This window comes from Bombus impatiens, unplaced genomic scaffold (assembly GCF_000188095.3).
Source record: "Bombus impatiens unplaced genomic scaffold, BIMP_2.2 scf_1080, whole genome shotgun sequence".
Taxonomy (NCBI): domain Eukaryota; kingdom Metazoa; phylum Arthropoda; class Insecta; order Hymenoptera; family Apidae; genus Bombus; species Bombus impatiens.
The window spans coordinates 585,182-609,508 of record NT_177499.1 but is presented as its reverse complement, the minus strand read 5'-3'; the positions used below and the strand labels follow the sequence as shown (position 1 = coordinate 609,508).

Genomic DNA, 24,327 nt, shown 5'->3' with positions numbered 1-24,327 from the left:
TAACATACGCGACAGTTATGAATTTTTATTGCCATTCAAACAGCTATAACACGGACACATATATACGTTTGAAATAGACGTACATACCTACTTGGATTTTTTCATGACGCGAGATTGCTGATTAAAGCGCTGAATATGTAAATCAGGAGGTTTTCCAATTCATTGGCTCGTGATATTTACGTTAGCAACAATTACGTTAGCTTAATTCTATTAGGTCGCTGCATAATAAATGTCGCTCTCGGATTAATGGTATCCACAAATATAATTTCTTTCAAAATAGACAAATTTTAATTCGGTGAAAACTATGTACGCGCATATATGAATCTATATACAGGAAGAATTTGTCCTATTTTAACAGGTGGATATACATCCTGAACGAAATTGCCTTTAGCTGGAAAGCTACGTTCTTCGGGCTTTCGTTTCGCTCGCGTTTCAATTATCTTTGCCAGGGATCCAAGAAGCGTATATTCTCTTTATTCGGGAAGTGCTGTATTCCATTATGTACACGGATCAAATTAAAGACTCTAGATTCTAGAAGCAGCGATTACTAAAGTTGCTTTGCCAGATGAACAATTTTCAAATTATTAGGCTGGCGGCACTTTGTTACTAATCAGGTTTGATTTTTCGTTTCTTTTTTCAGGATTCTGGTGCTGGTGCGCCAGCAGATGACGACGAAGCGGCGAGGAGTTGTAAAAGGTGAGTTTTAGACGTAAATTAGTATGTCTAGAATTATTATGTTGTCAGACAAATATATTTTCAATTAGAGAACGGTTATCTGGATATGCTTTGGACCTTTTGCGTCATTTCTCTCAAAGTAAGGATATTATATTTCTATGTGATAATGTTCCCTTTTAATCCTTATTGTTTCTTTCTCGTTGTTGTACGTCCGGTGACTATTTACATTCGAGGCGGTTATCAGACATAGAATTAAGCGAGCCGCAGTAATCCTAAGGAACTGTCATAAAACTAAGCATTTGTACTTTACCGTTAGGGCCCTTAATTGTTATAAAATACATTCAAGTCGAGACGTTCCTTATGGTTATTGTTCAGTCAGGTAAAAATTGGGGAAACGTGGGCTTATTACACCGAGTAAGAGTTTTCCTTTGCAACAGCATCGTCATACCAGACTTCACTGGTTCATCATCTTTAGAACATTCACCTAATAAACTTATACATTACGCACCAACGTAACTATCATTTCTACAAAGTTGTTCGAGATATATAATATCTTTGAACTGTTAATCAAGTGTTATACTAATTAAATCGGCTCTATTATCCTAACCGAAATAGGGGATCGATCAGTTTGTGGCGTCGATTGTCAAATCGTAACGGGAATTTACGAATCCCGTTGACGCGCTTCCTCGCGATCTCGTCTCTCCGCGACTGGTCGGAAAAACACTCGTATTAAAAATCCTTTGATACAATCGTGACCAGAATCTCAGCACCTTATCTCCACGTATTTCTGTCAATTCGCTTGCTCCGACACCAGAAACGTGTTAATTTCACTTCTGATTGATCGTGTGATCGCGCTATATCGCAAGGCAAATTATAACGGCAAAGAATAAGACCTTGGTCGGCCTGCTCGAGATTCTATTTGATGGCGGAAATGTACAGCGATTTAAACCTGTTTCTAGTTGATACGAAACGTCATTGGCTACCGGCACCGTGGTTACATGTTAGAATCGAAACGCGTTTGTCAATCGATCAGTCCCTCGAAGGGGTCCAGTTTCCAAAGGTCCAGAAGCTTCCATCTTAAATGTATTATAAGATATATACGAACGCGATCGTCTGTGTGTGCGTGTAAATACGCGTTTACGTACTCTGGCCTACAACTCCGATAAGATCGAATCGCGTGGTTCGTGCCATTAAGGCTGGTACAGCTACGGGTACACTAAAGTTGTCAACCGTCTTCCCTGGTATTCCTCCTCTTGTACCTCGTACATGCCAAAAAAACTTTGGATATCGAGAAATTCCTGTATCGGTATCCCTTCTTTTTCGGTTTTCAAAACATCGAGCTTCGGATGAATCCTCCGTTGCATCCAAAGCGGTTTTTGTCCTTCGAATAAGTAAACGGATATACTACGTTTATTACGGCAACCTGTCGATTTTTATCGCACGATGCAGCAAACGATTCGATCTTTCATTCGATCAACTAATTAATTCGAAAAGGGTTAGCTTGGCGGAGTGTTTGTAATTTTGCTCGTACTGTCCATCGCTGAAATTCACGCAGAGTGGCTGCACCGAGAGGCTAGTCGTTCGCCAACATTTTTTTCTTATTAAAACCTGTCTTCGAGGCTTGTGGTCGCACGTTTCGTTGCCAAGTATAAGCCATCTAAACCATCTTTTGACTATCGAGAAGCGAATGTTGTCGTGCAAACGGGATAATCTTTTCGATGGATATTTATATTCAGTCGTGCTTTTTCTTTTTTCCTCTTTTACTTCTGGCGGATCTGCTTGGTTGAAATTTGGCGTAAGTATTCCACAGTGGCGAACAAAAGAAAGTAAAATTGACCATGTATAGGTATAGGTGTAACGTGTATTATGTGACTCTCATAGACTGTGTGAATCAGAATATATGACCCTTAGGTACGTGATGAGAAATGTTCTATTCAAATTTTACTGTAATATTCCGTAGTATACCTAGACTATTTGTATATCAATTTTAAGCTTCCCTTAGTTCGTCATTTCATGTCCAATTATCTAGTCCTTGTCATAAATCTTTTATGACTCGTTTTAATCTTTCTAATACATGGAAATCTTCTGACCTTCGCAGAAAATTTCCCTACTGTAAATGTAAATATACATTTAATTTCCCTATTTGCATTCTATGAAACTATCCATTTGCATGAACATCCGGAGTCTAACGATAAGCGTACTTAGGTTAAGTAAGCACCGTTCGATTTCCTCGGTGCGACGCGCCGGATCAAATTAATCGAAAGCAAGCGTTCGCGAACTCGGTTCTCAGGAAATAATTTCAGGACAAGGAACTGTTACTTAATCAGGCAGACGAGTTCCTTTCTTGGGAAAAAGACTTCTCGTCCCCGCGGCTTCCTTCTTCTGGCAATAATTCAATTAAGCCAGCTCCACGGCCTAAGGAAAGTCTCGTGCGAACTTCCTTGAGTCTTTGCGATGTAAACATTCGTTAATTTGCAGGAAGTCGAAGCGAGCTCGTCTCTTTTCTTGCCTTAATCGTTCGACTTTCTACGCTGCGGGTTGCGTAATCCGTGTAAGTCGCGACCGTGTAATATCATCACCTTCTCTGAGAGTCAGGAAAGGTGCCGGAAATGAAGGTTCCTCGTTTCGTGAACGGCGACGCGCTTTCACAGTTTGGGAGATCAGGCCAATTGTCCCAGACAACGTTTTTCACATCTTCCGCGACGAGGAGCAAAACGTTTTTAGAATTTGAGATAGCACAGGGATGGGATGATGCTTCGCAGTCTAAAAACTCGCACGATACGATTTGACCAGTAAGTCTAACATCAGCGGTGTCTATCTTTCCAGCAGAAGAAGATTGTAAATGTTTGTACAATAGATCTTTTTGCTGCGATACCTTTCTTTCCTTTCTTTCCAAAAATAATTTTTAAATCACGTAAATTACATTTGAAAAACGTGTATCGATGATAGTTTTTAGTAGCTTCGATGCTTTGCATACTATTTTTGGCCAAGCCATTTAGAAAACCGTTTTATAAACAGATACGTGACCTTTAGCCTAGCTGAGGTTAAAGGTCACGACGCGAAATAGTCCGACCCAGCCAAAGGAATGGTTTCCTCTTCATGGTGGAAAGAGAATCGTCGCTGATATTGGGTGCTTTTGCGAGCTTATTCTCTTCGAAATAGACTCGTGCCATGCGAGTCAGACGAAAAAATTTTGTACGATATGAGAATTACGATTGTCGTAGAGCGATGTAATTCATGCCAGCCGATTCATACAGCGGTGAACACCTCTCTGCAAACGTACATATACAGGGTGTCCTATTTTCAATAGTTAGCAACTGATAAATAACAACTGATTGAGAAACGATTGATTACTTTTATGAACATAAGCATTCAATCGAAATTTACCGGTCATTTGGATACTAAAAAGTTACTTATTAGGTCTTCCACGAGTTGGAACGTTCAATTCGTTCTTGGAAGGATCGAGAAATCCATGTTTCGCCAATTTTATTTTTCAAATACTGAAAATTTCACTTTTTGCCTACGATAGTCTTTGGTTTTCTTCCTTTCCAAAGGTAGAAAAGAGTCGGATTTTTCGATTGATCTAATAGACTGAAAACGTACACCCCGTAAACGGTTCGACAAAGGTGACCGATGTGTGTAGATCGTCGTAGATTGTAGATGAAACGAGAAGCTCTATATAAGAGAGCGTTCTCGCATACAAACGAGGCAGATTTATGGACGCGCGGAAACGAACGATCGTCCCGCCGGCAGTATTTTACGTATAATTGAACTTGTCTTTAGAGCAATTCGATTTGGCTTGGGCGCGAATGTACAAAACGCTGATTATTCGTGCGCTGTTTATTATCGTGAAATCTGCTCCTCCTGCTTACGGCGTCTGACCACAGTTCTTTTGGAATAGTTAGAATGTAGGCCTGTGATAAAATTCGGTGAAATTCGGAAAAATTGGGAAGTTTCTAGGAATCGTCGAAGAAAGATGATCGGGACAACTACTCTTCGTGTATAGATCAAGCAAACTTGCGTCTTTGCGATTAAGCTTTAAGTTCGATATCAACCGAGCAATAAAATATATGTTATTCGCCTCTAAATACAGAAACTCTTTGATACATTGAAGAAAGCATAATTATCGAGCAATAAAATCTATGCCGTGCGATTTTGCAAATATTGAATCCTGCGTCAAGTTCCATCGTCCGGAAGAAACGTCGCCAACAATGGAAGGAAGTTTTCCTTTTGAAGACGGCAAACCTCCGCACGAAGCTCCGTTCGGTTCATAGGAACGGGTTCCCGTGGCAGACGCTAATAAGTTTGCGGTCGGGTATTGAATTGACGGTAGGTCATACGGAACGTGAAAGTGCACCACAATCCCTGTTGTCGGAGCATCGCTGAGCATCGTACTCGATTCTGGTGAAATTGTATTTCTTTCCGTGAAACATGTTACATTTTCTTAGCTTTCCTATATAATTTCTTGATTAATGATCTTTATTAGGTGAAACCTGTACAAATTTTCGAAGGATCGGAAAATTCGAGCGATCGAGCGATCGAGTAATCAGGCATGTGCGTTCGTATTTGAGGAACAATCGTGCTGAAATATCGAGTTTTCACTTGTAACGTCCATTGTGCCGCTCGCATCAGGTAAAAAGGAGAAACACAGGTTGCGAATAATTCTGACGACCCGTTTGGATATCGAAGCCGACCAAGGTAGTCTACCTTGAACGGAATTCTCGGTCGTTCGTAAATTTCACTAACAAAGACCCGCCAGTCTCGTTGAGAATAATGGCCGGACGTTGCATATCTTTTCCTTCGTTAACGATGCCCGCTTGGACAATACCGATGGCACCTTGCACGAGTAAACAGCATAGATTCAAAATATGTACGTACTACGCGGTATCTCCGCTCTTTGATGCTCTCCATGGGGGAAAAACATATTAAATTTAGAATCGCTGTTGCGTGTCGGAATGGGTTTGTTTCGTGATACAGTGGCAGTCGAGTAACTGGAAACCATGGTATCAGCGAACGAAACGCTTCTATTTTTAAAAAATGGATAAGTAAGTTGAAGATGCCGTGCAGCTATTAATTGTACGTGGGAAAACGTGTATAATGTAAATTACGTTTGAAAATTGTCGATGATTTCTAAAGATATACATATACATACATGTGTCACGTTATGGTGTAATAGAATAAAATATTTATCAGATAAAAAAAATGTAGATGCTACGCGATTATTAAGCCCAATTGTTAGTATATATATCAAACTGACGAAAGTCTCGTCAATTACAAGATTTTTATGCGAGATGTTATCAAGGTTTACACTTCGGGTACCGTTGAGTAAACGCCTCAGCCTATATCTACACACCGATAATTAATACGTAGAATAATCCTGCAGACTGCATTGAATATTGCATTAGCTGCACGGAAGAAACAAAAAAGCACGGTATGCTGTTATTAATCATGGCACGTAGAAGCTGTTGTTAGACTAGCATATCATTCTAATCCAATCAGTCATCTGAGCAACGATGAAAATTGACGTTCTCCATTCAAATAACGGGCTAAATTCTTAAACAAATACAAACAATGGATTCTCTTTTTTTTTTTTTTTTTTTGTAAAATTAAGTTGTGAATTTCATTCGACTAATTAGCTTGTCGGAACACTATACGAATTGACGATTCTTTTCGAATTACAAATTCAAAAAGTCACTTAAAAACCGGCAACATTTCAAAATACGGTTTCTCTTTAAGTTTGACTTTCTTTTTCTAAGCCGCGGTTACTAATGAATTTTGCGTGTTTGATATCCCTCATTCACAAGACGAAGAAGAAGAAGAAGAAGACGAAGGAGAAGAAGAAGAAAGAGGAGAAGAAGAAGAAAAAGAAAGAGGAAAAGAAGAAGAAGAAGAAGAAGAAGGAGGAGAAGAAGAAAAAGGAGAAGGAGAAGAAGAAGAAGAAGAAAGGAACAGGAGAAGAAGGGAAAGAAGTGACTCCGGTCGGGACGATTTCTCGGCATTAATTGCCCCCTGGTCGTAAATGGCATCGTTGCCAGGAACGAGGTAATGGTTTGTGCGTGCAGAAAACGCGTCGGGCATCGCAACGATCGCTGAAAGCGGATTCGTGCGAACTTGCGTGAAACAGACTAAACACAACCGTGTCCGAGAGAGAATAACACCTTGCGTATCTTATTGTGCCCGAGTATTTACGTAATGCATGGCACTTTCTGCATTTCTTCCCTGGTTTTTGCTCGATGCTGAACGCACAGAAGATGCGCACGGTAAAATGCGGAGCGTGTCTACACGGCCGTTACGCCATTTAGATACACTTACCGAGGAAAGCGACAGCCGTACAGGGTGTTTCATTTCAATCGAATTTCGCAAATATTTGTGAAACCGTTAACAAAATGTGACATCTTATTTGAAAATCCAATAAACGGTTGTATTCGATGCACGTGACAATTCGATTAAATTTCTTTCAACGTTATCGAAATAGTTTCTGCGATATCTACGATACGAACGAAGCAGAAAATTGTATTTAAATTGTAAGCTAGGTGGAAATTTATTCGAACGCCGTTCGAATCGTAAAAGTTAAAGCATAGAATTCTTCCAATGTATCTATCGTTTTTGATTTTTGCTACGACTGTCGATAAGTACATCCGTGGCTGGATATACATTGATTTTTTTAGTTTGTAGTTCTCTTTAGAGGTCATTCACCTTCGACTCGTGCAGCCGCAGCTGCTGTTAGATTCTTCACTGTACTCTCTGTTTATCGCCCACTTGTCAATGGGCTTGGTAATGAGACGCACAAAACACTCGCTATTTATGTTTCTATCGCAGACGCGAATTTTTCTCGTTGACTGGTTCGAAAGGTCGCGCGTATTTCCTGTCGACGATGTTCCAGAGGCGGTATCGATATTCAACAATTGTGATGCTTGCTTAGCTTAAAGTTGAAACGTTGAATTATAGCTTTACCACTAGATATTTTTCTTCAATAAATATTTAATAGATTTGAAATATTTTGTGCTTTAATACAACAATTTGTACTGATTTCCTCGTGGATTTTGCAAATCAAGTACTCTCGTCAGAGTTATGCAAATACGAGCGTCACGTCGTATCGCGTTTCAGAAGGAAAAATTCAATAGACGTGATATATTCTTTGTTGACACAATCGGAGTAGGCATCGCTAGATTTCTGGACAATTGATATCACTTTCCAAGGATTTCAGTATCCATTGCGCGACAATCTGTATAATCCATCTATAGTCTATACGATCGTAAGGAACACCACACTGGAAGGTTGTGGTCTCTTCGTTTCAAACAATGATTCACCAATTCATTGCGAGTAAGATTTTCAAGTTTTGATAACATAAAATAATCCCGCATTGTTTTCTTCTTAATGTCTTGTATACAGCAACGAGCTTCTTCGTTAAAAAAACGGTTTAACGATTATAAATAAATCAAAAGCAACGTGTTAATAACTGTCATTCGATATCAAAGCGATCGATAATTATACGCTTCGTTTCTATTCGTTTCTATTCGTTTTTCTATTGGCGTCGGCTCGCTACTCTTTCAAGGCGATTAAAGTCCATGATCAACCACCAAACTGTGTAAAAATAAGCAGTCATCGATTAGATCGCTTTGTGCGTGGAAAGAGCAAAGGGTTGCGCAAGGGGAGAGAAAAGAGGGAAACGCAGCAGACGACGTCGTGCGGGTGAGTGGATTAGCGATCGAGTTAACGATCAGACGAGTTCTCCTTTGTCTACGTTCATCGGATGGTAAAAATTTTTGGCGGCTCACCGTCTGGCGATGAGGTTTAAAACGAGAGAAAAGAAAAATATAGCTGATGGTTTACGCCTTCGTAGATACGAGCTTTTGTGATTGTGAATGGATATGCACACGTACAAGCAGAGAGAAAAAAAGGACTATGGTTGCGTATATCTGAAATCTCGGTGTTCCGTCGAGGGTGAAACGCATGACAGAAAATTCTCAAGGTCTTCCTTTGTATCTACCCAAGATGAAAATACTGTGGATTCGTGATATACATTTTGCTGTCTATTACGTATTGTGTAATATTTAATTGAACGTGAAATTGTTATACCGTCGTATAACATAAAAATAACAACACATAAAAATAATAAAGGGCACATAGTAATTAATTTTCATGATCGAAAGTATATTTTTATTGAAACTGTAATTTATAATTTGTAACGATACTTGGAAAATTGTTCTTCGTTTTGTCAGCTTTTTATAGATCGATACTTCTTTGAGATTGGAACATATTTCATATTAGATTCTCCCTAATTTTCACTGTATCTGCCGTTCTTTGACATCCCGACGAGAACGAGGCGGGTCCTAAAGTAGGGGCATAAATATATGTATTTTTATATTCTGTAACAGATCGACGCTGTAATTCCTGTTTGCCTTCGAGTGTCATTTCCCTTTATCTACATTTTGCAAGCGTATCCCCTATTTTCCAAGCTACATCACCATTCGTTCTAAATTACGATAAGAGACCAACGGATAAGGGACAAAGGTAGAAGCGGAACGCATGCGCAAAGAAATTGTATATAGATACACAGAGAATCGTAAACAGAGGGCGGAAATGTGTTATGGTGCCATGGAACACGTCCTTCCCTCCGTTTTCCATGCTTCCACACTTCCACGCTTTCCTCGATCGACCGACTCGCATTTCGGTCCGATAGGTTAGGTTAGGGTCGGTTGCGGTGCGAATAGCGGTGAGATGGAGGGGCGAGGGGACGAGAGGTATAACCGGACTCCCACTGTTCCACGATTCGCTCCGCACTTCAGTTGCCTCGCGTACGTTGAATCGTGAACGTCTATTCCGTTTTGTTCCTTCTCAGTTGCTTGAACACGTTGTTGTATCTCATTTTATCGCGTGCCCTTATCGGATTCTGACTAACGCGTAGTTCGCGCCACCGAATTTCCAAGTGTCTCCGTTCGAGTCCCTTCTTTACCGACCGATGGACTCGGAACGAAGGATTTTTGGTGATCAGTTTTCTCGCACGCGATGGTCGAGATTTTCGATAATAGTGTAAGATGCTTCTCCTCGAAGCATCGTTTGTGAACGGATCCGTGAGCCATGAAGTGAATCGGTGTGCAGTGTCTAGATTCGTCGAATGATCGAATCTCGTGACTCGTGGAAAGAGGTTTATGATCGCTGGCTCGTGGCATGTGTTGACTCGATGGTCTTCGAGAGCGTCGAGATGCGGAACCCGGGGTTCCTCCTCGAAGACGCCAGACATGGATATATCCAGTATATCAGGTACAGTTGTTGCGATGCTTTTCTATTTTTGTTTCTTTTTCCCGTCTTCCTTCGTCCACTGGGAATCATGGGAAAGGAAAAGTGGTTTCTTTGTAAACGCGTGCATTCTCACAATGCGTTATGCGTCCTGCAGCGATGTGAATAGAATAATGTGTCCATAAACCAGACATTGACTGTGTATTGTTCGTGGTAGAGATGACTGTTCGAGGAAAGATCGATATTTCAGCGAGTATCGATCACGTCTGAGCCAGTTTCGCCGTTTTCGAACGCCGCGTTCTTCTATTTAGTTATCGGTTTATCGAAACTCACACTAACCCCCGAATGTTTTCGGATTATTTATTCGACAAGAAAAATTCGCTTGGATTTTTTGATTGAAAAAAATACGAAATAGGCGTTTGAAATTATCCCAAAAGGTTTATAATAGCAATTATTATTAATTCGTATTTACCTGTTTAAAATATTTCGGTCTTATCCTCTCGTTTGACCTTGATACTAATGCTTAATTATAGAAAACGAAAATATGGAGATAATGTATCCGAGCTTTCAGGTATACAGAGTAGATCTCACAATCAGCTCACTTACAAACCACGATAAAAGAAATGTACGCTTTACTAGGAAGTAAATGTTGATCAGTAGCTTTTGAATAAACATTTTCTTCCATGTATAATCGATTCACGGCACTTGTGCGTTTCAGTCTTTCCTTATAAATGCATGTTTATAGTGAATTTTTACCGTGAATGAACTTTGTGTTAGGATAGTCGACGTGAACGGTGAGATAACTGAAATCCAATAAATTTCGTTTTGTTTGTTTCTCAAATCAAAATATTGCCTAGGACTTTGTATGTGTAATGTACCTACGTACAGACTCGACTCTTCCTTTCTCTGTCTGTCTGTCTCTCTCTCTCTCTTTTAATAGAATTCGTTATAAATTCAGTAAATTCTATCTGTCTTACGTTCTGTGGATTTCTGTGAATTTCTGTGGAAAGGATCGCTAATATTTGAAATTGCGCAAAGACCTTGCGGATATTACGTAAAGTTAGTTTTCGAAGCTAGGAACGATCGAAACGATTTAACGCTGGAATCCCAAAAATTTCACTCTACTAGTGTATTTACCGTTTAGTCATTTCGTGCATATATGTGTACACGTTTATTACTATCTAATTCATGTAAAAAGATGCCTATATGTTCTTACTTTCAAGTTTTATTTTCACTTGTTATGCGTTACTGTTTCGTCGAATCGTATTTAATCATCTTTCTATTCTATTTGCTAAATATAAAGATTAACCAATAATTCTATACATAATTGTCGAAGATTGTAAAATTAACATATTTTCTTTAAAATCCAACATATAGCGAACTGATATTAAGCTACAAAAACCTAGTAGTTTTAAGTGGTTAGAAATAGTGTTTATCAAAATGAAAACGAGCGCATCCGGGATTCTAGCGTTAGCAGAAATGATCGTACTGTGTTCGTAAAGGCGAAGTGCTCAGGGGTCGAAATCCACATGTCGTTCATTTTCCTCTTATTGGACATCTTATTTTCGGAAATAGCATGCAAATCGGAGAGGCTGGCTCGAGTAATTCTGTGAGTCTCATTCTGCCACGATTCTCAATTTGACTCACGTGCGCATAAAATCTATTTTTGAGCTGTGTTCCGGTGAAATATGTTAGTAATATACGCCGCGTATATAGTAATTTTATTTCCCAAAATCACCTTAATACAGAATTAGCATTTAGTCGATTTTAGAGCAAAAGGTAATTCTTTGTTCGAATATTGCTCTTCAGTGCTTTTACATATCTTCCGTTGCAGATTTTCTTAATTTAAATAAGTTTAGTATTTATATATTATGAGTATTTGTATCTTATAGAATGTATATAATCTGCATGAATGTATGTACGATAATAATCTCTCTCTCTCTCTCTCCCCCTCTCCCTCTCCCTCTATCTGTCTGTCTGTCAATTTTCCGTAACTAATTTTCTTATATCATGTGAAGGTAAATGTAAAAATTACTTAATGCGTAGATGGTATTTGATAGTACCAATATCCCTGTTTACCAGTAAGGTGGTTACATTTCGTGTCAGCTGACTGGAAGCAACAGCTGCACGCTTTGTATCATCGCGGATGAAAGGGGACCCTCGAAAGCAATTATTTTTCAGAGAAGAGTTGTCGAGAAGCTGCCTAGCTTTTGTACAACTTTTGAACTTCTCACGGTAGTTGGTTTAAATCTTTGATCGATTCGTCGCCGACGCGTTTTGCTTTCAAGGCCATATAATTGATCTTTTGGCAATAATAATTTGTTGAAATTTCACATCGTGTATAGATAGGTTCGTATATTTATAAATATTAAAATACGCAAGTTATTCATCTATAATAAATGTTAATGGAATGAGATTAAATTTCAATTATCAAAGTTGACAAGTTAAAAAAGCTACAAACACGCCCATGTCGTATCGAGCTTGGAATTGTAGATATATAAATTGGATCTTGAAAATGAAAATGCTATCGATCGTAAAAATTGCGCAAGCAATTTTGCGGCAGTTATGTATTTGAAATTCGCGAATGAGAGCGGAGAGTTGGTTCATCGATCGAAATACGATACTTGCGCAATAATGTTGTCATACTTACTGGTGTTTATTTGTTGCGTTCGAAAGTTAATCCTAGGTGTATTCGTTTGTAAGTTTCACTAATTTCGACATCGTCTCGACGCGCAGTCGATCATCGTTTCTGGCGAATCGTACAGCAATGCGGTGTTGCTTAGAGACGGGGAACACAACACGAAGCTTCGCAGTCGATGTGATAATAATCGTTATTCAAATTTCGATAACCATTTTCTTAGTTGGCCGGCACAGGGTATATATTATGACAGACAGACAGTATAACGTTTATAAATAGGGGGTAATTAAGGAAAGAAAGTGGATAATATCATGTAAGACGTGTTGTAACATCGATGGCATTGCTTCCTGGTTTCGCGTTAGACAAGCTGGCGCCAGACTGGGTCGATATGTCACCGGACTGGAACTTATTTTGAATGCCATTAATATACCTCCCTTTGTGAAACGGTTTGAATATGCAAACAAACCCGCGTTACGTATGATAATCGAGAAAAAATATTTTCATTGACATTTACCGCGTCTATCGATATTAGTTGTGTCACATTCGTCTATATTGCAAGTCGAGATTATTAATCGCAAATATATTTCATAATTATCCGTTTGGAAACATAATTCGTTTCGAAGGATGCAAATAAGCTATGTTAACACAATTATCGTTTTCTATAAGGAAAGAACAATAGCGCAGTTCGTTATTTGCTCATTTCCTAACTTCTCTACACATTATTATCCATTATTATATCCATTACGTGCACTAATGATACATGCAATAACAAACACGAACAATCTAGTAACAATATTCCAAGGTTTCCAAATGAAAGCTTAGTCAACGCCGCTTTAGCCTTTTGCTCAGGTCCTGCCGACTCGGTTCTTTTACCTTTTCCAAAGTCCTCTCCTTTCGGTTCGCGATTTAAACTTGAGATCATCGGAACAGGTAGAGAGATGCCGAGGCATCTGTCTGTCGTGCTGTTTCTGATCGTTGCCCGAAGAGAAGATAGAATATAGTCGATGAAACAGACATATTAGCGAGATCGTATAGTAACGAGTATAGTAAACGTTAATTTAATATGATTTAATCTCAATCACACTGACGAATGTAACCGTGTTTAGATTGTTGTTTTTTATTACTTAATAATTATGTCAGATTTCTTTATGACATCTGTGCATTACGTAAACGACAGCAAATTGCGCGTCTCTAGAGTGTTGTATAATATACGCATTTTCTGAAAATATTCTACGAAGAAAGAAACAATTGTGAATTGTTACCGCGCAGTCCTCAACGAGATCTGAATTCTTTTTCAATTACTCGTACGTATGTCAAATTATTTGTTTCAATTCTCGGAACTTATGAATTTCAGTTCATCGATGATGATCGATTTTTGACAATTCCGCTGTATCTCTCGCAGCAACTATACGATTGAAAGAAGGAATCGGTTCGTTGTTCAGCTGTTTCGCGCGAGATTAAAGTTGGATCGAACGAGAGGAACACGTGTTCTCAGGAAGAAACTGGGGCCCAGGATCGCCAGCCAGGCCAATGTTTGTATTATCCCTTATTATCTGGCGCATCGTCCCCCTTCAATCCCCCTTCCTCCCGGTAGCTGCGCTCTTTTCTCCATTTCGATGCGGAGAATCGAAAGGCTTTGAAAGGTTGCCGCGATCGTCCGTTCGCCGGTGGTCGTCGTGTTCATCGTTTCCGCTCTAGTTGGCCGAGTTCCAGTGGTTCGTTGGACGTATTCTTTCTTCTCGACGCGGGACGCAATTTTCTCCATGTTAAACGTCGCTTTTTCCGTTCATCGCGTCGAGTTGCGTCACCGGGGATCACGGCCGCGGTGAAAGCGATCGTTCGATCGACTCTTGATGCGCGTGGAAGTGCACCGATGTTCGCGCGGACCGATTCGAACTTGCAGCAGAGATCGTTGTTCGATCCCGACCAGAGTTCATAATTTTAAACCGTGAGTCTCTTTGAAGACAAATCGATCGACTTTGCTTTTTGTTAAAATTTGTTTCTTAATTTCGGTATATAAGTATCTATAAATAAGTTACTCGGCTTGCCTTGACTCGGAGAAATACAATGATCGCAACAATATATTTAATAGGAAATTCTTCCGAGCCGCGTAAGGAAGAAGGAATTTTCTTTATTTAATAAGGAATCGTGGAAGACAGGGATAGATAACTAATTTTCGTCGGAACTATCGAGGCAACTTTCCATATTCTGTAATCTGTGCTAGCATACATGGTGTTTCCGCGGCAATTTTTCTAATCTCTACCGGGCAGCAAGTCGCGTGAACGCAATTGCATCTGCATGCGTATCGAGTCACTGGAACTGATTAACTTCAATGGCCGGAAAGTATGGTCAGGTTCATCGGGAAACTGCGTGCAATTCAACGGAATTACGTTGTCGATTTGTATCTTTCTCGTTATAATTGCGTCGTTGAATGCAGCGAATCCAAGGTGCTCGAACCATTGAACTTTGTTGCAAGACCGGTTTTGAAAAGATTTCTTTAGTCTCTTTTGATGTTCAAAGTGGACTAAGTAAAAGGAGAGGAAGAAATAAGCGATTTAACCAGTTAATCGGGACGAATGAGTCTTGGTTCAGATCTCCTATTTCCTATTTCTTGGATGGTGCAATTTTCTTTATTTGTGGATCTGGCATTTTGTAACGCGGTAGAGCGTCTATGTAGTATCGTAAGCTGCGCTTAGCGCTGTAGAAGATGTTGCTGCTGGGTACGGCCGCTTTTCTTCTCATTTTTTGTATCGTGGAAGAAAAATCGGACTCCGGCCGCCGGGATTCAAACCCGGGTTCCGAACACGTTCGCAACCTAAGGCGTTAACCACTGCGCTGCCGTCGTTCGACACTGGTTAGTGTCGAGTGGTGGTATTTGCTATCGAGTGCCACCACAGGCCTTTCTTCCACGATGCTACATCTATGTACGTATTTCTGTCAGAAATAGATTCTACTTGGGTATACCTGTCGAGCTGTATAAATTTTACATTAAGATATTTCATCCTGGAAATTCTATTCTTTGTTAGCAAGTGTTTTAAAAACGTATGACGAACGTCATTAATGACCTTGTTCTAATAGCGACGCGACGGTGCGGCCTATCGTTTCCGGTCTGCACGTTAACCGATTTACCGGAAGTTCGCGTCGATTACACACACGTCACGGTGGATGTGGCCCGTCAAAAGCCGTGTATATTGATAAGAAAACAGAACTGTTTCCGTGGTCGATCCTCTTCTTACAAATGATTTTACTCGTTTTCTCTCGCATAGAGAGGAAAACAACAAAATAATAATACCTATAACGATCAAAGGAAATGTGTCGTGCTTGCGTTTGAAAGTCTTTTGCGATTAAAGTGTTGTTTGCGCTTTAACAGGTGACAAACGATATAGTTTGTCACGTTAACGAGCAGACGCTCGTATATCGTGGTGAACGATATTTGATTGACAATCAGTAACAATAAGAATACTTTGGAGTAGCGATAAGAGAAGAAACGACGAAACGATGTAGAAATATCGGCGTGAATGAACTTGTTGTTCGATCCAATGGAAAAGAAGCTAGATCCAGGGACTGGAAATTGTAATTCGTTTAATCGATGTAACACGCGGGAAAAGATCAATTGGACGAATCTTTGAGAACGGAGAGTCATCGAAAGGCTCTCATATGGCGGTAACCAAGCGTAAAATCAGGCTTGCCGATGTTTGAGCGACGTGTACCGGTACGTGACACACTTTAACGGGGTTATGCGAATTGCATTTTGCTCGAAAGGTCCCCGTCGCACACCGATGACAATTGCAGATGCGATCTCGGATGCACATTCACCGGCGCGTTGTCGAGACGTTTCGCTCGACCTAAAGTCGTGCTACTCGTGTCAAATGACATCATCGCTGTTGCCTCCATTTGTATCTACATATCTGTTAAGGCGTAGGATAGACTGGATAAAGTCGAAGAATGTGTTATTTCGTCGTTATACTCGTGTTATATCGTCGAATGCTCTTGTAACGCGTTTAACGGTTAAAAGTATCAATTAATAAGTATTGTCCGTTTTGAAATCTTGTTGAAACTTTTAATTCAACGCCTCACGGATCAATACATATCGTTGATATATACACGAAGTGGTACTTTCTCTGGAACATTTATTTCTGCCAACAATGTTGCATGCAAATGAAACAAAGGCCAGACAAATGGAGAGAAAGTTTTAACGCAGATATCGTACCAATGCTTCAACGGAGCTTGATATAATTTTTTCCATGTTGGTAAATTTCGAACATGAAATGCTCGATATATAATTCGTTGTGCTATGTTTTGCGATATTTCTCGAGTTCTGCGCAAAAGTAGAGAGCTTTCAAATCGCATTAATAGTTAGACTTCAACAGGGTGTCGCGAGTTCACGCAAAGTTATCGAGCTTCAGCGATATCCAGTCACGGTGGTAGTTGTGTATATATATATATGTACATACACATATCGTTTCACTCGATATTTTGAGCGTCAGCAAAGGTGCAAAAATATCGTACTATGCAACGGAAATAAACTGTACATGTGTTACGAACTTGTAGATTTTTCTAACGTAGGAACACGTTATACACGTAATTTACGCGTAAATTTTGTTGGAATGCTTGTTTTAACGAGCTTCGAATAATTCGATTCGATAGGCGATGTCTGTTACGAGTCGAACATTCTCTTTAGTCAATTTCAATTCGATTGCCTCCTGGCTATATGCTTCTTACAAACGTTTCCAAGGAACGTGTTATGGATCATAAGAGAGGAATAAGATGCATTCGTTTTGATAGCGTTTTATAAAGAACCTATATAGAAGATGAGATTGGTCGAGGAACAATTCGGAACGAGAAAACATTCTGCTTTTCCATGAATTCTTTGGTTTTGCGAGCGCGAAAACGCGCGACAAGCGGCGTGCAATCTCCTCGGAGGCTAATAATACGAGCTGCAAAAGTCTGCTTGGCGAAGACGCGCCCACGCGTCGCAGTTTCTAGTTCGAATCTCGAGATGATTTTAGTATCTCATCGTTCTTCGCCCTAATCGCGCGTCCGAGTTCCATTCCGTTCGCGTTTTCACACTGAGAAAGCGTTTCGCAGTTGGCGTGTTCGACTATCAAATTAATCGTCTACCTTTTCTTTCGATTTGTTAAAAAGGAATTATTGTTATATTTATGAATAGAAATCGTTTGATAATGTTAACATTTTTAATAGATTTTTCGATGTATAGTTGGTCGTTTGCGAAAAGTTGAGGTATATTCGTTCCCCTTGGAACTGGTGAATTTCGATCGGTGGTGATGTTTCTATAGTTCATCGAGGCGGCTATTGCGCTATTGACTATCGTTCGTGAAAGTTGTTCGAGAGCGCACCAATACGGAGAAGTCGGGAAAGGACACCCCTGCGAAAGAAAAGGCAGGGCTACCAACAAGCATTTGCGTAAACGGGTACGAAAATGCATTTCTTCGCGTTCGCTTTGTAGCTGATCTGTATCGACTATAATATCGGATTATTAAGAAAACGCTGCTATTGCTTTTCACAATCGACTACGTTGCGGGTATTTTCTTCTCATGTTTCTGAAAATGTAAATTATAAGAAAAGCAAATGACCGTGAAAGTCTAAAACGTTAAAGCGACTTGTAACTTTTTCCTCCCGGGGCATCGATCAGTCCGTTCGAGAGACGAGGTTGGATGATTCGTAAAAATAATTGATTTCAAAATTAGTTGCGCATTCCGCGCGATAAATCTTCCTCTGACAGGCTCGTTGCCAACGTTGCCAACGTTGCCAACGTTGCCCACACTTGAACCAAAAAGACCATGTTCGTTAATGACTGTTCAAAAAATCTAACGTTCGCGAAGTAAATTATGGTTTCTCGTCGTCGTCCGTTTCGTTCTGTGTCGTTTCCATGAAATTCTCATCTATCACGTTCCACCTAGAAATCCGGCGTGGTGCACGATCTCGACGTTCACACCGAGATAAATCTCAGTTCCGTGAAAATCTCGTGGAGGGTTAATAATCGAGAAGTGGTGTGGAGTGGGGGAAAGCGGGAAAAAGTGGGAATTCGCGGTGCGGTGCGGTGGCAGGAGTGGGAGGATCAGGGGCGCGAAAATCACTACAGAGAAATCAAGTCGCTCCAGTTTTGCTAATAAGGCCGCCGTCGCTAATTGCTTACCGTCACGGCAGCTGGTCCCTTATCGTGTGAAAGTAATCGTCACAGCTCTCGATAACGAAGATCGTGGAAGAGCGCATTGCCGAAGATAGATTCTCAGGTTTCTCTTTTCTACGGTTACTTACACGCGTGTAATCGCTACCCCTCGTGAAAGAGAAACTCTTCCCATTGTATGGCACGAGCGTAAACGCGCGTGCGCTAGCGGAAGCTTACACGTGTACTTCCTACTTACTATTTACTACTTACTACTTACTACTTACTACTTACTATCTACTACCTACTACGTATTACAGTTCGGTGCGTGAAACACCATGTGCGTCCGACGTGCGCACGATGCTCCTTACAACGAGAGTATAGCTCTCCGCGACAGATTTGGCAGACGTTCGAGCACCGGTTAACTTTAACGCTTTCCCTGCTTTTTTTACCAGAAATATTTTTCAACCTGGTCCCGTTATCAAGCATTATTTCGGCAAGTAATTGTTAAAAATCAGCGAGTAAAAACGCTATCACTGACTCGATAAATCTCGCATTTTACTGTTAAAATTAGTTTTTCTATTTATCATTTTATACGTAGCTAATATATATATGTATCGTAAAAAGTAAACATTGGAATTCTGTTCCTTTTAAACGATATTGTGATTATAGAAAGAAGTAAAAGAAGAAAGGTGAAAGCTTTTAGGCGTAAAAAGAGCGTAAATTCGTAGCGTAATTCTTTTTAATTAACTGCAGTGCCAAGACAAATTAAAGCGGTATATCTTGAATAATTGGCATCGAAACACGTTAGAATACGTGAGTTGTCCTTTAAATCTTAAACATTTACGTCGCACAGACGTCGCCCATACACTTTCCACTCTATGTTAATAGACTTTTCCTTGTTTCTGTTGCAGCCTGAGCGAATGTTACTTCGCGGGCAAGGGCGCGGCCTTGGTTTTACCTCCGAACGAAAGGGCCAGACCTTCGAGAAAGGTTTCCGCAGCAGGATGCGATATTCAACAGCACCTTCAATCTATGTTTTATCTGCTCAGACCGGAGGAAACCCTCAAAATGGTGAGTTACGAGATCTTAGAAGATACAACCGTGTCTAGTTGCGAAGAAAGTTTTCTTTACAGCGAAAGATGGTTTCTTAGTTTACTAAGAATAAAGCATATACATCTGGTTGTGACGTTCGTTCGAACACTTACGATTCGTAAACGTAGATTACGCGAACAAGCGTACACGTATATAGTTTGTCTGCAGCGGTTTATGTAACGTTGAAAGTTGTTTCGCGTATCTTTTGCTCGAAACATTATTGGAAATTCTTTGGCATTCTCCTTGCAACGGTACGATGAAAAAATCGCTACAAGGTAAAAACAAAGATAAAAACGGGCTTGCATGCATCGATTATGTGCATACGATCGATCGAGCACCGGCCATGACATTTTGCGCGGACAAAAGCTCAAGGATAGAATCTATTTTATTTGAAACGTGCGTTGCAATCGATATCTCGAGACCGCGAATTGTCTGCCAATTCCGGGATCTTGAAATTGACGGCAGAGGTTTGTTTAGATGTTCTGGCGCGCGGTTTCAACCATGTTTCTTGTCAACAGGCGCAGGATATGTTCACGATTGACATTTATCTCCAATTTAATGACTAGACTGCGCATTTGTACGCATTCCTACATTTTTATGGATATACCTGAAGAAAGGGAATTTACGTAGAAATTTGTTTCATCTACCAAATATTATTATAACGAATACACTCTATTTTGAGTATTTTATATAGGCATCTTTGCAAAAGTTTCTTTTTCATTAGATCTAGCAAAAAATGCATAAAATTCCGGTAATTTCGATATTATTTTTCCGAAATTTCTCATCACCTTGCTTTCTTTCGAATTATTTATCTATTTTTGCTTAAGATATACAAAAAGCATTTCTCTCGTCAAAGACGAGCTAATGGTCGAGTGATCTTTGAACGCATTTTCCATCGGAGAAATTGGAAACGAGCGTCTCGTCTAAAATTATCATGCTTCGCTATGTCGTTTACGTTGCCACTGCAGAAAGTCCAGAACCTGTGTGAACAACCGACAGGTAATAGCACCGTGACGTCAGGCAATCCTAACGAGAGCAAACCAGCGATCGGTGGTTGCGAAATCTCTGACCAACGCGTAGCTTTCTACGTTCGGAATGAAAAGTGGTCACTGTTGTTTCGGAAAAACGTAGCTGCCTCGGTGCGATTGGAAAGTTAAAGACCGACCGATGTTGATCGTTACACGATTTCGGTTTATGTTAGTTTTGGAATACGAATAAACGTGTACGTTCATCGGAATTGGAAGCAATGTAAACGATACAAGTAACCGTTTCGCCCCTTTTACGCGAAAACCACGAATATGCAAATTTTCACTTTTACGGCAACGAAGTATCGATATCTTTTTTCTTTCGTCCTTAATTATATGAATTAAAGCAAGGAAGCGTGGGATGAGAAAGGTGACATTTTGCGTATTGAACGTACACAAGCATTCGCAAGGAAAGATCGACGAAACGGACTTTAACGCCGATATCAGTTCGCGAAGCGCGCGCACGAGGAAGTCTGGCTCGATGATAAGAAACTGGTCGCGTAAGTCTTTTGAAACGACAAACACGTCTCGAGTCGTTTGCCGAGCGGAAGCGGTCGTTTCTCATCGGCCGCGACCTCAATGTGTCGCGTTCGCCGACGACCCGCGCATGTGGGTCGCCTTTAGCCCACTTCGCGATAGTTCCAACGACACCAGCGACTCGTACCGATCCCACGTGGAAGATTCCAGGTCGTCACGCGTGTGTCGCGTGTTGGATACGACGGTGACAGTACTTTTTGAATTAGAGCGACAACTCTCAATGCCGTTGACCCCTATGTCTGATCATACGTCGAATTAGATTGGAGATTCTATTTCATTCGATTCTTTTAACTCCTCCCCCCGCCCCTTCCAATCTCTTTGTGATCACTTTAAGAAAAATTCGATTTCACCGTTTAAACTGTCTTGAATTCTAAATAAAAGCTAAAAGAAATGATCGAGCATGGTTCGTATTCCCTTTGCCCGGACGAGATTACGTATTTTTAATACGATAGCACAATGCGAAAAAAAAAGAAACGAAAAGGCTTGTATCGAGTGTAGAAACGCGAATTTCACGTCGTCCTTGACACGGGTCTACTCCGGCAGGGATGCAAACTGGCCTCTAGAAAAATAAGCTTCGACGAACCTCGACCCAGTTCAAACTTGTTACATCGCCGACAAGGAGCAGAATAGCGTCTTCTGCGGATCGTCCGCTGTGTTTCAATAATAACCTTCGATCTGCGTAACGATGGTCCACGATGCTCCTACGGAATAAAATTGAAATAAGAAACGGTTCGATCGTTACTGACAAGATGGTGTTAGCCGCTAAATGATGTTGAAATTCAAATATTTTACGAAATCTGAAATATCGAATGTCGATGCTCCATAGGTATGCACAATTTTTCACTTTTTGGAATTATACAAATTGAGTAATTTACGTTCAAGCTTAACCCTTTGATCCAACGAATTGGAATATAATATCTTCGGTTACTTTTTCAAGAAAGTCGGTAAACGTGTCCCTTCGTTACTTGCTTCAAATTTTTAATTTACAAATATTTAAAGCAAGTATATTATCATCTTACATCGTCGTACTTGATCGCAAATTAAATTATTTACTCGTACGACTAGTGTAATGTTCAATGAAGTTCTAACCTAAATAGATCAGAGTTTCAACTAGGATTTCGAATTTCTCTTGTATAGGTTGTGTTCCGTGTTATTTAAAAAAAAAAAAAAGGAAAAAAAGAAAAAAGAAAACCAAGAAACGAAAATGTGGGAAATTAGTTGAAATAATACGTTATTTCGAGTTGTTATTTGTCTGGCTAAGTACTAATGAAAGAAAAGATCGATCGCTATCGGAGAAACACATCCACGTGACAATCAGCTGATCGGTCGTAGCCATTCAACTGCATAGAACCGAGGACCATTTGATCTTGACATTCTCTATAGCTGGCCAAGTTATCGACGTACGAGTCACGAAATAAGCAATAGGAACAGAATGTACGCGTACAGAAGGTACGAGCGAAATATGGTATTAGAATTCTGGACAGAACAAGCATTCACGCTTGTTAAAGCTGTCGGGATTCCTCTGCGAGCGGTTGCGGGACGAGAAACTGGTCCCTACAAGGACAACGAGGTAAGGGGAACGTATGATTCGCCACAGGTCGTTTCGTCCACTGCTTTTCAGCAGGGCCCGTTACTTTTTACGCTCGCAGTTAAACGCACGCATGCAACTTGCCCTCGAGTCGAACCTTTTATGCGGAAAGTGTCAGTGACCTGGCCGACCATTAACCTATTCGCTTGCCCACTTCCGGTGCATTGTGCTACGCTTTTGGTTTTCGTTTATTCGCTGGAATCGGGATTTTCCCTGGTGACGTACGCTTGGACCGATCGTGTTTCGTTTTATTGGCGAAAGAAACTTCTAAACATCGAAGGTAATTTTTCGTTCTTACAAGGATTTCAGCGTATGTTTTGTAGATAAAGATACGGCGTGAAATTGGTAAATTGGCTATCCGTTTCGATCAACGTGGTGGAAATAGCGTAGTAGTTGAGTGAAATTGGATCAACTAACTAAAATAGGTATCAGTTTCCGAGGAAAACGATACATACGTACGTACATATTATACATTCATACATGTTGTATGTGTATAAATTTTCTCTTGTATATTTCGAGAAATGAAATGCTTTTATTGGTCTATATTAGCGTAATTAAATGGTAATACAACGCGGTTACATCAGGTGAATATACACGATGATGTAAACTATCCATATTCTATCGATATACGTTAGCCGCGCAGTAACGTAATATGTAGTACGTTGTCTTGATCGAGCAGAACGAGTTGCCAATAATTAATTAAACGCGGATGAATGGCGATGAGATTGCTTTAGGTCGTCTAGTTAACGGTGAATGTCGTCAGCGATGATTTTAATGTGTCACAGAGATTCGCGATAAACAATGCTTGTGTCATTTGACGTACGATGTCGATTTCATGAACGTTGCGTTTGACTTTTGACAACGAATTTTTTCCCGATCAGACAATAATGTTCCCTATGTCGTGATTGATCGATTTGATATCATTTATAGTATACTTTGTTTTTTACAAGGCAATGATATAAAAAGAGAATTATAAATATGCATTCGTACGGGATACGGGTAGATGTTGGACCGTTCGCGGAGAGACGCGTTTGCGGTGGATCGCGTCAACGAGAGTCGTAAATTCTCGTTACTATTCGACAATCCACGCCACGAATTGGTCGATCTCCTATTTCGTTTAGGATAATGGAGGTGGTTGACTGATCGTAACACTGAGGTAACAGGTTATAATATATACTTTATTCCAATAACTTTGTACATATAAATAGTTAGGCGACTTGCGTACAGATCTATTCTCAGAGGCTTATAAATAGTAAGTTAATACCGATGACTGATCGAGGAACGAAAAACCAGTCAAGACATTGACTGGTCAACGGATGAAAAAGTAGTCGAGAGATGTTGACTCTAAGGCTGACAAACTAGTCAAGTTCGGTGACGACGCTGTCGCAGAGAAAAACTATTG

At 40.2% G+C, this 24,327-nt stretch overlaps 1 protein-coding gene across 4 annotated transcripts in view; it reads left to right on the top strand.

Moving 5' to 3' along the window:
- The window catches only part of LOC100748426 (protein phosphatase Slingshot), a 73,523-nt gene that overhangs the window by 5,701 nt on the left and 43,495 nt on the right, over nucleotides 1-24,327 (top strand). The window contains exons 2-3 of one of the 4 annotated variants that reach the window (XM_024371059.2): nucleotides 641-696; nucleotides 19,595-19,754. In XM_024371059.2, coding sequence (XP_024226827.1) covers nucleotides 641-696; nucleotides 19,595-19,754 — 216 coding nt within the window. Of the gene's footprint in view, nucleotides 1-640; nucleotides 697-6,679; nucleotides 6,718-9,459; nucleotides 9,940-17,590; nucleotides 17,986-19,594; nucleotides 19,755-24,327 lie in introns of those variants that run through there. The other 3 variants (XM_033323630.1, XM_024371058.2, XM_024371060.2) reach the window with 3 other exon arrangements.